General features: G+C 40.2%; 1 protein-coding gene across 1 annotated transcript in view; it reads right to left on the bottom strand.

Moving 5' to 3' along the window:
• Positions 1–16,659, bottom strand: part of TBCD (tubulin folding cofactor D) — a 109,336-nt gene that overhangs the window by 20,820 nt on the left and 71,857 nt on the right. The window contains exons 23-29 of the mRNA XM_052687967.1: positions 11,564–11,595; positions 9,981–10,043; positions 9,505–9,581; positions 7,761–7,842; positions 4,740–4,858; positions 4,248–4,339; positions 3,218–3,358 (exon numbers count right to left, since the gene is read on the bottom strand). Coding sequence (XP_052543927.1) covers positions 3,218–3,358; positions 4,248–4,339; positions 4,740–4,858; positions 7,761–7,842; positions 9,505–9,581; positions 9,981–10,043; positions 11,564–11,595 — 606 coding nt within the window. The remainder of the gene's footprint in view (positions 1–3,217; positions 3,359–4,247; positions 4,340–4,739; positions 4,859–7,760; positions 7,843–9,504; positions 9,582–9,980; positions 10,044–11,563; positions 11,596–16,659) is intronic.

Raw genomic sequence — 16,659 nt, forward strand, 5'->3', positions numbered from 1 at the left:
CTTTTCATGCAGTATCTGACTCGTAGATACTCACTTCTAACACCTGTAGTCAGATTGGACAAGTCCTAGCAAACTATCTGTCAAAATAAATGTGAAGTTTGCATATGGAAAGTACAGTTGGTTATACTTTCCCACGATTCCATTAAAGAAAGACAAAAATTACACAGCAAAGGAAAGGTCTCTGCAGAGAATGGCAATTCTCTCCTTATCTTTCCATCTTAGTCAACAATTTAAAAGAAATAGAATGAGAAAATATATCTAAGAGGCCACAAAAGTGTTCAGCAGGCTATAGTTTGCTATGAGAAAAGCCTTCCCTTCCCCCTTCAATTTACATGTTTTGGGACTGTTGATTTTGGCCAACCTTGTGAAAGAAGGTGAAAAAAAATGGGGCTCAAAGCACATTTGAATTTTAATGGCAATTCAATTTCCTTAAGATTTCTTTGAAAATTTCTACTTTGCAGAATTTTGTTCTGTGTTTAAATTCAGATGGACAAAGAGACCATCAGTAGGGGAACCTGTGAGCTGCTACAAGCGGAAGCTCACTGAGTGACTAATTATACTTCACCAGTTTCTCCCTTATCGGCTTCAGCAACTCACCGAATTTTGAAAGCAGAAAGCTCCGTCTCTCTTCCTTTCTCTGACTCATCACCCTACACACTTGCTCTTACATTTTCTTCAAGCTACTCTTGTGTCACTCGAGTGCTATTACATCCTCTAAGCTACAGACCCACTCGCCTGCTTGCTGTCTGACAGCTGACAAAGAAGAAGGAATGCCAAGATGCTTCCTCCCTTGCGCGTACTGGAATGACCTGTTCTTGATCCTTACTGCTTTGCATTCTTGTTTCCTCTTTTAAGTTTGAGATGTCAGATGCACCTACATTTCTCTGACTTGCCGTCCTGCGTTGTTTCCCTTCTTCCCTAGATTTCCTTGGAATTTCCATTCACACCATGTGTTCCATTCCCCACAGAACCTTGCTGCCATATGACAACCACTATTAAAGGCTGAGGCTCAAGGCATCATTGCATAAAAAATATAACTAGGAACACACAAACATTAACTTAGGCTTTTAGGAGTGACTTAGATTATTTTCCCTCTACCCTTTTTCAACACATTTGTAAATACTGTAGTGAAAAACTTAAAGGTTGCTCCAGGACTGGTCTGTTTTGTCCACAGCAGGAGAAAGGAGCAAATCTCTGAGGCTGTTCTGGTCACAGAAAGAAGTGTGATGAGGAAGAAGGCACCCAACCATGGCTGCCTGCAAGGCACACTAACTTCACGGCCTCTGCAACCTTCCTAAGACAGTACAACCATGGTTAGCAACCACTGAAAATTTGTTACCCACAAATTAAGCAACTGCTCCCTCTGCTGGCAAGAAACAACAACGCACGAACACAAAAGGAGCTCGATAATCACAGAAACACAGAATCACCCGGGTTGGAAGGGACCTCAAGGATCACGTAGTTCCAACCCCCCTGCCTAGCAGGGCCACCAAACACACACATTCACATCAGGTTGCCCAGGACCCCGTCCAACCTGGCCTTGAACACGTCCAAGGACGGGGCATCCACAACCTCCCTGGGCAGCCCGTTCCAGGGCCTAACCACTCTCCTTGTAAAGAACTTCCCCCTAACATCCAACCTAAATCTTTCCTCCCTCAACTTGCATCCATTTCCCCTCGTCCTGCTGTTGTCAGCCCTTTTGAAGAGTTTACTCCCCTCCTGGGTGTAGGTTCCCTTCAGGTATTGATAGGCTGCAATGAGGTCACCCCGCAGCTTCTCTTCTCCAGGCTGAACAAGCCCAACTCCCTCAGCCTGTCCTCATAGGGGAGGTGCTCCAGCCCCCTGATCATCTCAGTCGCCCTCCTCTGGACCCTTTCCAAAATCTCTCTGTCTTTCTTGTACTGAGGGCTCCACACCTGGACACAGGACTCCAGATGGGGCCTCACAAGAGCCGAGTAGAGAGGGACAATCACCTCCCTGTCCCTGCTGACCACCCCTCTCCTGATGGAGCCCAGGATCCCATTTGCCTTTCGAGCTGCCAGAGCGCACTGCTGGCTCATGTTCAGTCTCTCGTCCATCAGGACCCCCAGGTCCTTCTCTGCTGAGCTGCTCTCAAGGCCCACTCCTCCCAGCCTGTACGGGTGCCTGGGGTTCCTCCGGCCCAAATGCAAAACCTTGCACTTTGCCGTTGAACCTCATTAGGTTCACCCGAGCCCAGCCCTCCAGCCTGTCGAGGTCCCTCTGAATGGCATCCCTTCCTTCCGCCGTATCAACCGCACCACTCAGCTTGGTGTCGTCAGCAAACTTGCTGAGGGTGCACTCAATTCCCTCATCGATGTCATTAATAAAGATGTTAAAGAGCACCGGTCCCAAGACAGACCCTTGGGGGACACCACTTGTTACCGGCCTCCACCTGGACATAGAGCCATTGACCACCACCCTCTGTCTGCGGCCTTTCAACCAATTGCTTATCCATCGGGTCGTCCACCCATCAAATCCACTTCCCTCCAATTTGGAGATGAGGATGTGGTGGGGGACCATGTCAAAGGCCTTGCTCAGGTCCAAGTAAATGACATCAGTCGCCTTCCCTTCGTCCACCAATGCCGTCACTCCATCATAGAAGGCCACAAGATTAGTCAGGCATGACCTTCCCTTGGTGAAGCCGTGCTGGCTGTCTCGGATCACATGCTCATTCTTTATGTGATCGAGCATGTTGTCCAGGAGGATCTGTTCCATGATCTTCCCAGGCACTGAGGTGAGACTCACCGGCCTGTAGTTCCCCGGGTCCTCCCTGCTCCCCTTCTTGTATATGGGAGTGACGTGACCCTTCCTCCAGTCATCCGGGACCTCACCTGACAGCCACGACTTCTCAAATATGATGGAGAGCAGATAACTAGATAACTAGGATAACTAGGAGTCGATGCACTACTTCAAAGAAACTAGGAAAGACAACTCAAACCACTGTACTTTTAACAGCTAAATACGTTCCTAATATTCAATATGACAACAACTCTGAACTCCAGTTTCACATCTTCTTGGTGTGAAGGGACAAACAGCTTGAACAGCTTTCCCTTTCCACATTTATTCCATCAGCACATTTCCAAACTCAAACCACAAGGTTGAAATTATCTTATTTCTAATAGGTTTTCAAAATATTTCTTTAACTGGACATAAAACATGGCGCTAAGCTGAAGTCTCCCATTGCAAGGCATCTTACCATCCTCCAACATCTCCTCGGCTGTCTGTGGTGTAGTCAGTCACACAATTGAGCAATGTAGCATAAATCTCAGCAACATTATCTTTGCAGATAAACTCTTCCTGGGATCCTTCGCCTTTAACACCTACTGTCTGGCAAATCCTTTAAAAAGAGAAAACAGAGGGGAAAAAATACTTTAGCAAGGGGAAACATTAAGATCATAGCTTTGTTCTGTTGCTTAATAAAATTCACTAGACATAAGAGTATTCTAAACCCCGTAACAATTCCAACCAACATACAGTATGCAGAATGGTTCTGAGACTATTGTAGATTTGAGGATTTCTTATCAGTGCTCAGGTTTAAAAAATGCCATCTAAACCAAAATCGCAACAGAGAAGCAGAATGCTTTCATGTTCTGAAATACCACAAAAAGAAGCCTTTACTTAACTCTTCACTTAACTGGCACTTTCTGTACTCTTACTACAGTGAAGCAAGCAAGTTGAGCAAAGCACTAATAATAAGTGCATTGAATTTGATATTTCTTTGTATTGAAGATATGCTTAATGTGAGAACAAGATTTTTCTGCATTGTAACAGTTCAAGAGTATACATGCTCTGATACTATTAACATGAAATACGCTGTGGCACATAAACACTGAAAATATTCCTTAAGATAAAAAGTTTCTTCAAACAAATTCAATCTTTTTCTTTAATTAAGTGGAAAAATCTATGCTGCTCATTTTCACTGAAGCTCACCAAACTGCAGCCCATGTAAAAGGTGAACTTTGAAATGTATTCTAGCTACTTTTTTCATTGATTTAAAAACAGGACATGAGAGCTGTACGCCATCCTCAGATGTGAAATAATCCTGTGAATCAAAGGCGTATGGGGATAATGGAGATGCACGTGGTTCCACATTAGAAATGATTAATTTTTTTCATAGGGTGATTTCAAGATCCATGCAGTGAGCTTGTATTAGGAAGTGGAGCAAACAGCAGAAGCTTCTATAGAAAGAATTAAAATTAGATAAAAAATAAAGATGATAAACATACTCTGCAATTGCTATTAAGGCATCTCTTCTGGACTCAGCAAAGCTCACATCTCTGGTGGTAATTAAGGTAACCTTTCTCAGACCTTCCAAAACCTGAAAGGAAAAGAAAAAAGATATATTTGAAGTCAACATAATATTTATAAGTGACCTACATTTAGAGACAGTAGGAAAATAAGGTGAATTACATACAGGAGAACCAGGCAGTCAATAGCTTTGGGTTTCTCACCATGACCTGTCAATATGCCTATGTGCTCCCTTTGGACAAGTGTTCCACCCCCAAGGGTAACTCAGCCTGCTTTTTTCATTAACACTACCAAGGAGGGACTAAACTTAATTACCAGAATCTATGGCAAGCTAAATTCATGATTTTCTGGTGTTACTGTACCTTACAATCCCAAACCGTTTCACAAAGACCTTTAATTATGATCATTATTATTTATTTCATTACTATCATAGGTTTCCATTCAGGATTCTCTGTGCCCTCTCGTCTCACCTGCTGAAGCCTGCCCTTTAGCAGAAACCTTGGAAGGGCTCCAAGGGCGAGTGAAAAGCCACAGCGAATCATCTGCTCTGTGCTGTGTAGCTCTGAGATGTACTGTGTCACCAGCTCATCTAAAAAAGAAAACAGCAATTGCAAAGCAACTTTTACATCATTATCGTCACGTATTTGGCTAATTAAAAAAATAAGAGGAAAACTACCCTCTGAATATAGCACCTAGAAAGTTTTATTATTCATTATCTAAAATACAGAGTATTTTTTTATTTTATTTTACATTTTACATTTCCTATGGAAAATAATAATAATAATAATAATAAAAAATTCTAAGACTGCAGAATGGTTTGGGCTGGAAGGGACCTTAAAGAGCCCCCATGTCCCAACCCTTGCCATGGGTTGGCTGCCCTGGGTCCATCCATGGCTTTGGGCACCTCCAGGGATGGGGCACCCACACTTCACTGGGCAGCACAGCCATGGCCTCACTGCCTCTAGGTACAGAATTTCCTCCTCACATCTGACCTAAATCTCCCGTTACTTTAAAACCACGTCCTGTCACAATCAAACCAAAAAGTTGTTCCCTCTCCTGATTACAATCTCCCTTTAAGTACTGTAAGGCTACCATGAGGTCTCCCAATAGCCTTCTCTTTTCCACACCGAAGCAGCTCAGCTCCCTCAGCCCTTGCTCATAGAGGTGCTCCAGTCCTCTGAGCATTTTCATGGTCCTTTCCTGGCCCTGTTCCATCAACTCTGCATCCTTCATGGGGCCAGGCCACTGCAGGTGGTGGCTCAGGAGGGCAGAGCAGAGGGGCACGATCACATCCCTTGCTTGGCTGGCCACCCCTCTTTTGATGACATTCACAGTTGCATGTTTGCTTTCTAAATATAAAACCAGAATTTTAGGCACACCAACTCCAGTTCATTCAGAAGATGGATAGAATTCTCAATTTAAAAGATGAAGCATTTTATAAAAATGTGCAGAGTTAAGCCCAAGCATGATTTTCAGTGTAAAGACAGAGGAGCAATCCCTCATATTTATAGCCATCATTTTCTATCATCAGACAAACGCTCTGTGTGAGGATGTCTCGGATGGATCCATCAAGGCCTATTATGCAACTGTTCTCTTCAGAAAGTCTTAACTGGACTGGGGTGATTCAAACACACAGGTCATACCTATCCAATGAGATTGTGTCATTTTTTATGCAGAAACAAACTAACAGAAAACTTGGATCTTTTAAAAGGTGAAAGCTTAAAAAGAAGCAGCCATCTAGAACAGTGGGTGCTGTGCTCAGGTCCTTTGAATTGCTGTATGACCACACAAGAAAGGGCTCTGCAAACAGCAGTGCAGAGGAATGGAAGAATAAACTGAACTGTATTAGGAAAGGGCAGCTCACCAGTAAAGTAAAGCAACATAAAGAAGAACACAAGCAGGAGTCAAAAAAAGTCGGTAATTCACATTTCTACTGTAGATTCTGTAAGACAATACTTCCTTTGTACAATTCCTCAGCTAGTAAACTCAACTCCTCTGTGAAATGCAGAGGAAAATAAGGTAACTCCAGAAAAAAAACTAGGAACAACCAAGAGAGCTGTAATAAACACAACTCCAACTGAAAAAGGAGAAAGACAGTCTCCCTTATCTTACCAAACATATCCTTTTTAATCTTGAAGAGGAAAAATTGAAAGATTCCATGGAAATTACATAATTGTGCCACTGCTTTTTGCCATCTAAGATTGAAACGATTGAGCAATATTTGCCAGAAGAAGAAACATCAGTTACCATAGGAAACTGCACTTTAATCATACCTCATGACTTCTTTAAATCCCTGCACAATTCAGCAGGCCTCAACTAGCTCCTCACATCAGCAAATTAGTTCTCTGTCCAGAGGTTAGCAATACTTTCACATGAACCCTTCTATTATTCAAAATCTTCCAAACAACTGTAAGACTTTAGGACATAGGAAGATGCAGTGCTTGCTTAGCAAGATGATCTTAGACAGCAGGACTACCTCAACCTTCCTTTCAACTGATGTAACTTGAAGACTAAAATTTTAGCAATACGACAAATTTAAAACCGGATGAAAAAATGAACAACTTGTCTAAAAATCTTTTACTTCAATTACCCCCAGACTACCATGGCTTGTGTGACCCCTTCAGGCCCATGCTAGTCAAAAAGCTCAGCCAGAATCCAGTGAAAAATGAAGATTTATAGGCATGTAACAGTACAACAGATATACAACAAGTGCAGCCACCTATGGAATGCTCTTCCAGTATATTCCTCTCCTCTTGATTTTGAAACATAGCTGACTTCTCTGCTCAACTTTTCCAGAAGCCTGACAGTCCAACCTTACAGTTGTCTTTGACTCAGTGTTGGGTTGATTGTTTTTTTTTTCTTAAATCTGCCTCAATATCACATTGCATCTATTTATTCTGTGAAAACAAACAAGCTATTTGGGCATGCAGCACCAGCCTGCATGAAGAAAAGGGACACTTTTTATTATTTTATTTACAAAAATATAGAGATTAAGTGACATATAAAAGATTCAAAAATCAAGTTATGGCTGATATATAAAAAGCAGTCTAACTTCTTTAGGGCAGAGAATGCATGTCACAGCGTGTGACAGGTATCTATGTCATTCTTGGAAGTACCACAACAAAAACACCAGTGATGTCTTTTGTTACCTGATTTAGAAATGATACATGAGTTTGCAATTGCAAAAAAAAAACACACAAAAAAACCAAACCAACAACCAAACAACAAAACATTGCTTTGTAAAATAAATGTAACTGCAAAGTAATCTTTAAGAATACAAGAACATAAGTGCTGTTATCCTTAAAATACTTATTCTATATAATCTATATAATTACAGAATTATAGAAAATAAAATACCTGTTCTTTATGATCTACATAATCAGTATAAAATCAGTGATGCTCCCCTTGCCCCCAGTGTACTCAATTCCTCTGAAGTGTGCATAAGGTACAGCCCAGTATCCTCTACCTCTTTTGTAAATACGAATGCTTACCCTGCAAAGCTGGATCAGCTTCTCCATTTTCATTGATGTAATATTCATTACACAAAGCACTCAGTGCAGACACTGCAGACTCCTGAAACAAAGGCAAAATCGTGAACTTCATATCATGAAATGCGATCTTAGTAAATACAACTGCACTTAAAGTTCAGAGGTTAAAGAGAAAGACGATTTTGAGTTTGGTTGTTTTTTTTTGTTTAATGATCACCTACAGCTATTGCCATTTACTTTTTAATTCTTCCCTACTCTGGTTTAAGATCAGCTGAAAAGGAAACCTATGGAAGAACAAAACAGATTCTTCTCTTATTCCTTCAAAAGCACCAGTAAGCTAAATTAATATTTAACACATTAACAGCAACTGCTGCATTTCTAGCTCTCCTGTTGTATCTGCAGGATGACACAATATTACCAAATCCTTCAGTTATTTTTTATCTGCAATATATAGATTCCAGACTGACAAGAAATAAGTTTCCTTCCCTACAGAAAGCACAAAAACATGGACTACCCAATTGCTGCAGATCCCTCACTTTCTAAAGAGAACGGTTTCCTTTTTAAAGGTTTCACATTCTATTACAAGAGCGTACTTGGGCAGAAAAGATGGTAACTTTTCAGTGTTCCATGGATATTATTGCTCCCTAAAGTATACGTAGAAATCAAGTGAGAATTGTCATTTACTAAACACAGTTCAGTGTTAATTAATGTTAAAACAAACAAGTCAAAATTCTCTACAGTCTATAATTAATTCTCTGGCTAGGTTTAGAAGTTCCAGTAAAGATGTACAAACTCTTTGAATAAACTGCAAATACCAAAGGAATGTTCCAAGAATTTAATTTCATCTTTCATCAGTGATTTGGATACATTTCAGTCTGCTCTGCTGTCTGAGGAAACGTTTAAAAGATGAGCCACCAACTGCTCCCAATGGCTTTTTATCTTATTTCAAGAAACGAACAAAATGAATGAAGTATTTTCTATTCAAATGGTGTCTGCGACAGCTATAATCTCTAGCAGGGCAGACGAAAATTATCTTTGTAATTTGGTAGAATCTCATTTAAGAGTACAAGATCAAACTTCCGTGGTATTACTCAGGAAAATTAAAGTAAATAGCTGGAGACATGAAGACCATGTACATAAAACAGCACAAAGAAAATGAAAATAGCACTCATCAATGGATTTAATACTCAGAATTAGTGTAGTTGGAGAGCACAGTAAAAGGATTTTACTACAGATTAATGGAAAATTTAAGTACTGTGTCCCAAATAACTCCCGTTGCTTCAGACCAATTTTCTCTCTGTTAACAAACCCACCCTGAGTACATCAGACCCGAGGATACTGTCCACAGACACTTCTCTAAATAAATTTATCTGAAACCATTAAAAACAACCCAAATCAACGTATCTTGCACATATAACATATATACATTAACACAGTAGATTTCCTTATTATTAAACAAGATAAAAAATTGGCATTGGGTGGCTAACTAAAAACAGGAATTATAGTTGCAGTTATGTACAAAGCAAGTCAAAACCACACACCAAAGCAGAAGAAAAATGTCACACTGGTGTACTCAGATGGCAAACTGAGCAGCTTCAAGCACCAGGGACTGCTCACTGTTAGTCCATCATCAGAAACAAACACACAAGTAGTAATCACATTCTATGGAAAATACTCCAGTGGAAAGCAAAAATGCTTCTAATTCTATATGGCAGATGATGACACGAAGAAGGAGTCACTACTGTACCTTTACATGCTGTCGTGCAGCGCATGAAGCAAGAGGAAGACTTCTTAGACTGTCATTTATTAGCCACTGCCAGCCCTCTGAAACAGTAAGGAACGTACATGGTATTACCTTTCTCACCTTATAAACTTCAGCATTTTCTCTCTTATAGCAAAAGTATGGCAGCCATCCATATTCAGTTACTTCTTGCCTTTCCAAAATTAACAAGGCTGTGTATTCTGGCTCACTTTACAAAGCACACAGTGCAAATGCTGTCTGATAATACTGAAAACTAGACAGGGAAAATGACTGCAAACAACACAAATCTTCTGTAACACCTCTGTGCAGATTTCTGTATTATTCTGATATTTTATGTTAGCCCACGCAAATTTGCTGATCCTCACAGTTCCTTTGTAAAACACCACTCTGATGTTTTACAGCTCAATGACAATGAAGCTGTATTTACTTGAAAATGAAAGGTTATTTAAAACACTACATACCAATTATTGGATCCCCTTTAAACGGCATTTTTGATAGTGACAGCTTTTCAATTAAAGCGCAGACTGTAAGAAAATAAATTTGGCAACCAGATAAATAATAAGCAATACAACTGGCAGCTACTTTAAGTATACAGCTACATCATGTTACATTAGCATTAATTTTGAACTGCAGAAAATTCACAAAGTCCAAGGCACATTAGTTGTCAAGTCTTTGTTATTTTAAGTCTAAGCACTTACATGAGTTTCAAATTTATGGAATAATATTCTTTTAGGACTTCAAAGCTGTTTTGGGGAATAGAAATTAACACACTAGACAATGCAACATTTTGCTGTAGAACCAACTGACCACACTGCTCAAATGAAAACTCAGCACTCAGGGAATACACTACCTTCCACCTCCTGGTGACCAGATGAAATAAAACACAGGTCAGCGCAGAATCATTATCAGATTGCTTTAGTAGTGGAGAGCAGCAGAGGACAGAACAAGCTACTGCATACTGCCACTTTTTTTGTTTCTCTCTGCTCCCACAATTTAATCTTTGAATCTTACTCCAGCCTCTGTATGCAATTTGTCATCTTAATTTATGACCGACTCCCCGGGCTCTAAACCTACTCTTCAGTTCAGCCCTCACTATGGCAGTGTCACACAATCAGGCTCCCTGCGCTCAAACACCATTCAATACAGTATGGCAGCTTCTTCGCTGATACTTATTCACACACAGATTAAGTACAATGCAACTAAAACCAAGTCTCTTAGGGTCATTCCTCAGTCCTCTAAGCTTCTCGTATGCTCTGTTGTGGTTGAGACCATCATCTTCATTAGACATGCATACAGTTTGTGGAACATTTTCAATTCTTCTCTTATTCTACCTACGCAGCCCTATCTTGCCAAAATGCTGCTATTTCTACTTCTCAAATATATGAAATATTCAGCTGCTGAGCAGTTAGAACAGATGATGAAAACCAGCAGTTGTAAACACGTTCTTCAGCATTACCACGTCAGATCTGTAAACTCACTCAAAGACAGAGAGTTCCCCTTGCTCTTCCACTCATCCCATTTGATTGCCTTTCAATATTGGTACTGATTTACTTTACCCACTAAGTTTGAAGATGTGATTTAAGTCATCCTGAGTCAGAATCTGCTATCTAGCACTTCCCTCATTCAACGAATGAGCAGGAAACTGAAGTTGCCATCATTTCCTTACCCACCCAAGTTACCTACTTCTCCCTGCAATGCCCTTACTTTTCACCTTGTTTCTGTACATAATTATCATTGAACTCCTCATCATTAATGTAATACAACCCCTTCCACAAACTGTTGTTTATACGGTCTTTATTTTTCACCTTTTTATACACGTGTATTATGATAAAAATCATTAGTTACATGATCACATCTGTCTTAATGGACAGACCACATCCCTTCCTGAGAGGAACTGGGGTATATCAGGGAAATCAAACTCAACCCCAAATAAAATTACAAGTGAAGTGTATGACAGAAACCTGAGCAAAACAAACTGAAAAAAGTAAACAGAAGAACTACGTATTGCACATTTTCTGTTTCATACCCCTGCTGTGGTACTTACCAGCTGGTCTCATGAGCTCTCCACCTAACCCCCTGCAAAGAAAAGGAGAGGCACTGTCACAAGCAGTTTGAATGCATTGCCCAACGAGGAAAAAAGGGTCTCTACAACATTTTAGAAACCAGACCACAAAAAAACATCTTCAACTTTCCTAACTGATCAATGCAAACATACTTCTTTTTAAGTTAACTGTTGTCTTGTTGTGACCTCAGCATGACATACGCAAAGCCTTCCTGAATGTGTAGCTTTCTGCTTCTGAAGAATGCAAACCCTGTCTTTCTAATTTTCAACGTGTGTAATAGAAGATTGCCAAGTTCATTCTTCTTTTCTTCTTACTTGCTTCAGAAGCATTACAAACTTTGGCAATTTCTCAGCCATGCAGCTTTTGACTTCCACAGCCGAAAAGCAATTACATGCAAAGTTTCAGCAAAATCTTCATTTCTGGAACATTACACGGAAACGTTGCTTACCAGTTCCCATTTTCACAAATTTCAACTGGTTCATTTTCCTAGCAAAGTTTCTCACCCTTTTCCCTTCATCCTCTTTTTCCCTGTTAAAGCCCTCTCAGATGATTTTGCATTCATCACGAAAAAAGCAGTGAAAATTCCAACTTATCAGCAGGGGAGGGAAACAGAAGGCCTAAGACATTTCAAACCATCCTGAAAAAGAGTACATCACATAAGAATGGTCCTACCTGCTCAGACCTGAGGCCTACCTACCCTGGCTTATTAACCTGGCCACTGGGCCCTGGGAGGATAAAGTCTGAGCGAGGCACAGAACAGAGAGGGAAAAGCATCGTGTAACTGCAGGGCCTGTTTCCATTCCCCAGCCCGTCGTGTCTCTGGGCAGAGACCTGTGTCCTCACACCACCGAGCAACATCTGCTGGTTCCTTGGATATCCCCAAGGCATCACGAGCGTTGCTCAGGGTGTTCTGCTCAGTGTCACCCTCTGTGGCATCATTTTTACATTTTTTGAACCTTTGACCCCTGCCCTTCCTTTGAATATTTCCTCCCTTGGCTCTTTATTCTTGCCTCCCTTCACTTCTGTTGGAACATTTCCTCCCTGAGGTGTGCCAAACCCATAATCACCTGTTTGTATGGCTATGCTCTGGCAGAAACTCCCAGCAAGGAGGAGGAACAACAAAGGCTTTCTGTTTATTTGTTTGTGTTTTTTGTTTTGTTTTCCAAAAAGAACTTTTTCTTCCCTCCTACCTCCCACAATAAAATTAGTAGCTGTGCTCACAAGGCAAACCATAGCAACCCTAACAACTCTAAGAACTTTGTTGTCCAATTCATCCTTTTACAGGAGCTTCAAAAGCCCAAACATCTTAAACGAGTTTTTCCATTCCATGCAAGTAGGTTCCTCCTGTTACGTGCACTTGGGTTTCTGACTCAACATTCTCACTGGTTTTTCAGGTGATGGAGAGGCACCAACTCAACACTATTTTAATGTGCCTTGGATCAGCATTTCCTTTAATTGGAAAACTTTTGCTTTCAACAATCAATACATTAAGCTCTACGCAATGCTCTATGGCTCAGTTTATCATCATAGCAGCAAGAAGAGAATCCACATCCCCATACTGATAAGCTCTTTGTATTACCTGCCCCACCTTCCTGCTATGCTGTCTGCTCTCCAACTTTTAAAAAAATTCACTTAGAAAACAACATGATGTGAGGAATTGATACAGTGGCAAAAATAGAAGAACGATGTGGCAAGGGTTGCTTCCTCTTCAGTGTTTCTTTTCCCTTCATTTTGTACCTTACCCATTCCTTGCCTTTTGTCTGTTGTCTTACTGTAAATGAGTATAAAATAATGATCTTGTGAATTTGTTTGGTGTGCAACAAAGTCTGCTGATGTAAGGATTCAGATATGGACTTTGTTTCAACTACAAAGCAAGAACTGAGTCACAAAGGCTGCTCTTCTCCACTTCTTCTGACTGCCAACAAGGAAGTCAGGCCACTCAAAGCTACTCTTATGTTAATAACTTGACAGCTATCCCTTCCTTTGGCATCACATCAAGTTCATTTCATTTCAGAGTTTAGAGCTTCACTGAGGACTGCTGGCCCTGTGGAACATGATGAATGGTGACAGTGAATTGCACATTAAGATTTCTACATAACACAAACTACAATCAAACCTATCTGCAGAGGCACTGTCATTCTGTGTTCTCTGCACAAATTTTCATGCTGTGTCTTGCCTACACATCACCATATGTCTGACAATTTATCTTTTTTTTTCTTTTCCATAACACATACATAGTTCAATTTTAGGAACTGAGAATTCTATTGTAACTCTAGATCTTTTCTCAGTCAGTGTTTACTTTGTCAAACAAGATGTGCACCTTCCTATTAACTTTATCTTCCCCTGCAGTGTGTCACTAAATTAAAAAGATACGGATCTACCTATTTCAGAGATTTAGAATTTTGCTGTACTGTCAGTATTTTCTCTTTTTTGTTCCAAAGATGCATCTAGAAGTTACATCACATTCACAGGTGTACCTGTTTCAAGATTTATTTATTAGCTCAGTCTGTAAATTGATTGATGCAGTGCCCAGGTTCCATTAGCTTCAGACATTTCTTCCCATGTGCAATTCCACAGAAATGTTTCTCTCCTAGAAATACTCTGGAAATAATTACAGCTGATTTGTGGAAAACACTCGAAACACATAATCCCTTTTGAAGCAGTGGGTTAAGATTGCTGATCTAAGCATGCCAGTAGATACTGTAAAATTACACAGGCATGAATCAGAACTGTTTCCAGTTCATGTCCAAGTTCAAGGTGCTTTTGTAGATTTCTAAAATGGTATTTAAAACTCAATTTTTGGGAAGAGTTCAGAATTCATCTTTATGATTATAAAAACATTAATTGAAAATGTTCCAAATGAATAGCATCTGTGTTTTCATATACATCCAAATCTGGAGTTAAAGCTACTAGAAAAAGCTACATCTCAAAATATTCAACTGCAAGTACTCCATTTCCAGAAAGCCAAGTAGAGTTTTCACACCAACACGAGCAGTAACCAAGCATTTGGAAACAACCTGTCCCACGTAAGACTGAGGTATCTTAAAGGTCCACTGTGTCCATGTGCAGGGCCTACAAACTGGCTTTATAAAAGGAACACGGAGGCAGCAGGATTAAACTCAGATAAAAAATAAAAAACTATCCATTTAATAAAGCTGCTATAATCATCCCCTAAAGATGCAGAGAATAATATTAAGCTGACAAACACCTGCTTTATGTTACTGTAAACTCATATGCTGCATGTACACATTTGTACTGTATTCCAATACCAGAAAACTACAAAATCCTGGCTCTACAGAGTAAGTTTTCCCAATGACTTCAACTGGTAACAAAAAAAAAAACAAAAAACACTTTACAGCTCTTTCAGGTGAATGAAACTATACAGCATAAAGCATTTTGCAACAACAAAAAAACTGAGCAGAAAACAGCAGCAAACATCTTACATCATGCCCTTTTTTCCATGCTCTTCCTTGCCTTGTCCACACTGTCTCATGTCAGGCACAGCACTACCATCCAGCAGTTGCACTGTTTCCAACGATACCTCAAACAATCCCTTCAGAACATAGGATGGCATAAACTCCTTGAACCAACACGTTATTGGACACAAAAAGTAGTTTAAACTTGGAAGAATTTTTAAGATGAACTTTGTCGCAAGGCCAGACTTATTTCCTGATTAAGTTTATACGTCCAAAAAACTCTTTTGCATAAATGACTGCCAAGAAACACAGCTGCCCTGAAACCATCGAGATTTGCTGCAGCCTTAAAGTCTTTGCAATGAGAACAACTTTCCTTTGCTTGGTCTTGCCAGCTCTTGCAAGGCTACTTTACTCTTTTGGAAAAGCTGAAACACTGCAGATGACCATCCATTTATTTTACTATGTAAAATAAATGAAGCTTGCTGCGCTGCCATGGCTGACACGTACACATGCAGCCAGCCTCTGCATATGGAACAAGAATAAGCCAGAGAAAAACTCCACATGCAGCACATTGCACCAACTGAATCATCCCGTGTGGGAGTTGCTCATAAACACTGTGCTTCCTGTCACAGGCAGTTCTGATGTGAACCCTGAAGGCCCAACAGCCCATTTGCTGAAACACACAAGTGAAATGCAGCTACCTGCAAGAAGCGCAGTCAGTCTGTCTGCAGCACTTCCATCTCCATCCCTCAATTATCTTGCTGCAACAACTGTGTATTAAGAGCTATATTGCCAGCCTCAGAAATGGCCACAAAAGAGTTCTACACAAGACGCAGGTGGATGGTTAAGAATCTTATCTTAGATGATGCATTTTTAAAGAATCTGAAATATTTTTTAAAAATTGAGAACACTCCAATACTGAGAACAAGCAGAAAGGCCTTAAATGCATTACAGAAGAGTGTCTGCTTCGAGAAAAGGTTCCATGCTGGTTCAACAAAAGCACACAGTACAGCAGGCTGACTATCAGCAGGCATGTGCTCTTGCCTCAAGTTTTTATGTAAAAAAGCAATGATTAAAACAAATAACATATATATATATATTTTAATTATTTTTATAAATATAACAGCCCATAAAGCACAAAACAGACAAATGCTCTAAGAGGCACGGTTTGCATGGCTTCACTGACTTGCTATAATTAGTGATCATTTAATATGGAAAACCAGGCCCAGTGTGCAATACTCAGCTGGAAGTGCATATGCAAATGTTTAAAGCAACCAACTCCTCAAGACAAACCAGTGCTTCAAATGTGTCAGAAACAGAGCGAATGGAAGGAAGTGCTTGCTGGATGTGCCTGGACTTGCATTCTCCTCTTTCAGCACACTATGGTAAGTCCAGAAAAACACTTATCCAGGAAGACAGAAAGATACGGACATTTTTCAAAGATGTTAATAAAGCAGAGGACAAGACTGTCTTCAATAAGCATTAAAAAATTTGAATAACTTCAAATGTACCCAAAATTCAGAGACTGTGCAGTGCAACTTAAAACTCTGCCTGCATCCTGTCTGAAGGATAATTCATGGACATTATTCCAAACCAAGTTAATGGTATTACAAAAGATGCTGCACAATGTAGGAGGGACAGCTGAACGAAGGTATCTGTTA

Source organism: Tympanuchus pallidicinctus, unplaced genomic scaffold (genome assembly GCF_026119805.1).
Source record: "Tympanuchus pallidicinctus isolate F22 unplaced genomic scaffold, pur_lepc_1.0 scaffold23, whole genome shotgun sequence".
NCBI classification, from domain to species: Eukaryota; Metazoa; Chordata; class Aves; order Galliformes; family Phasianidae; genus Tympanuchus; species Tympanuchus pallidicinctus.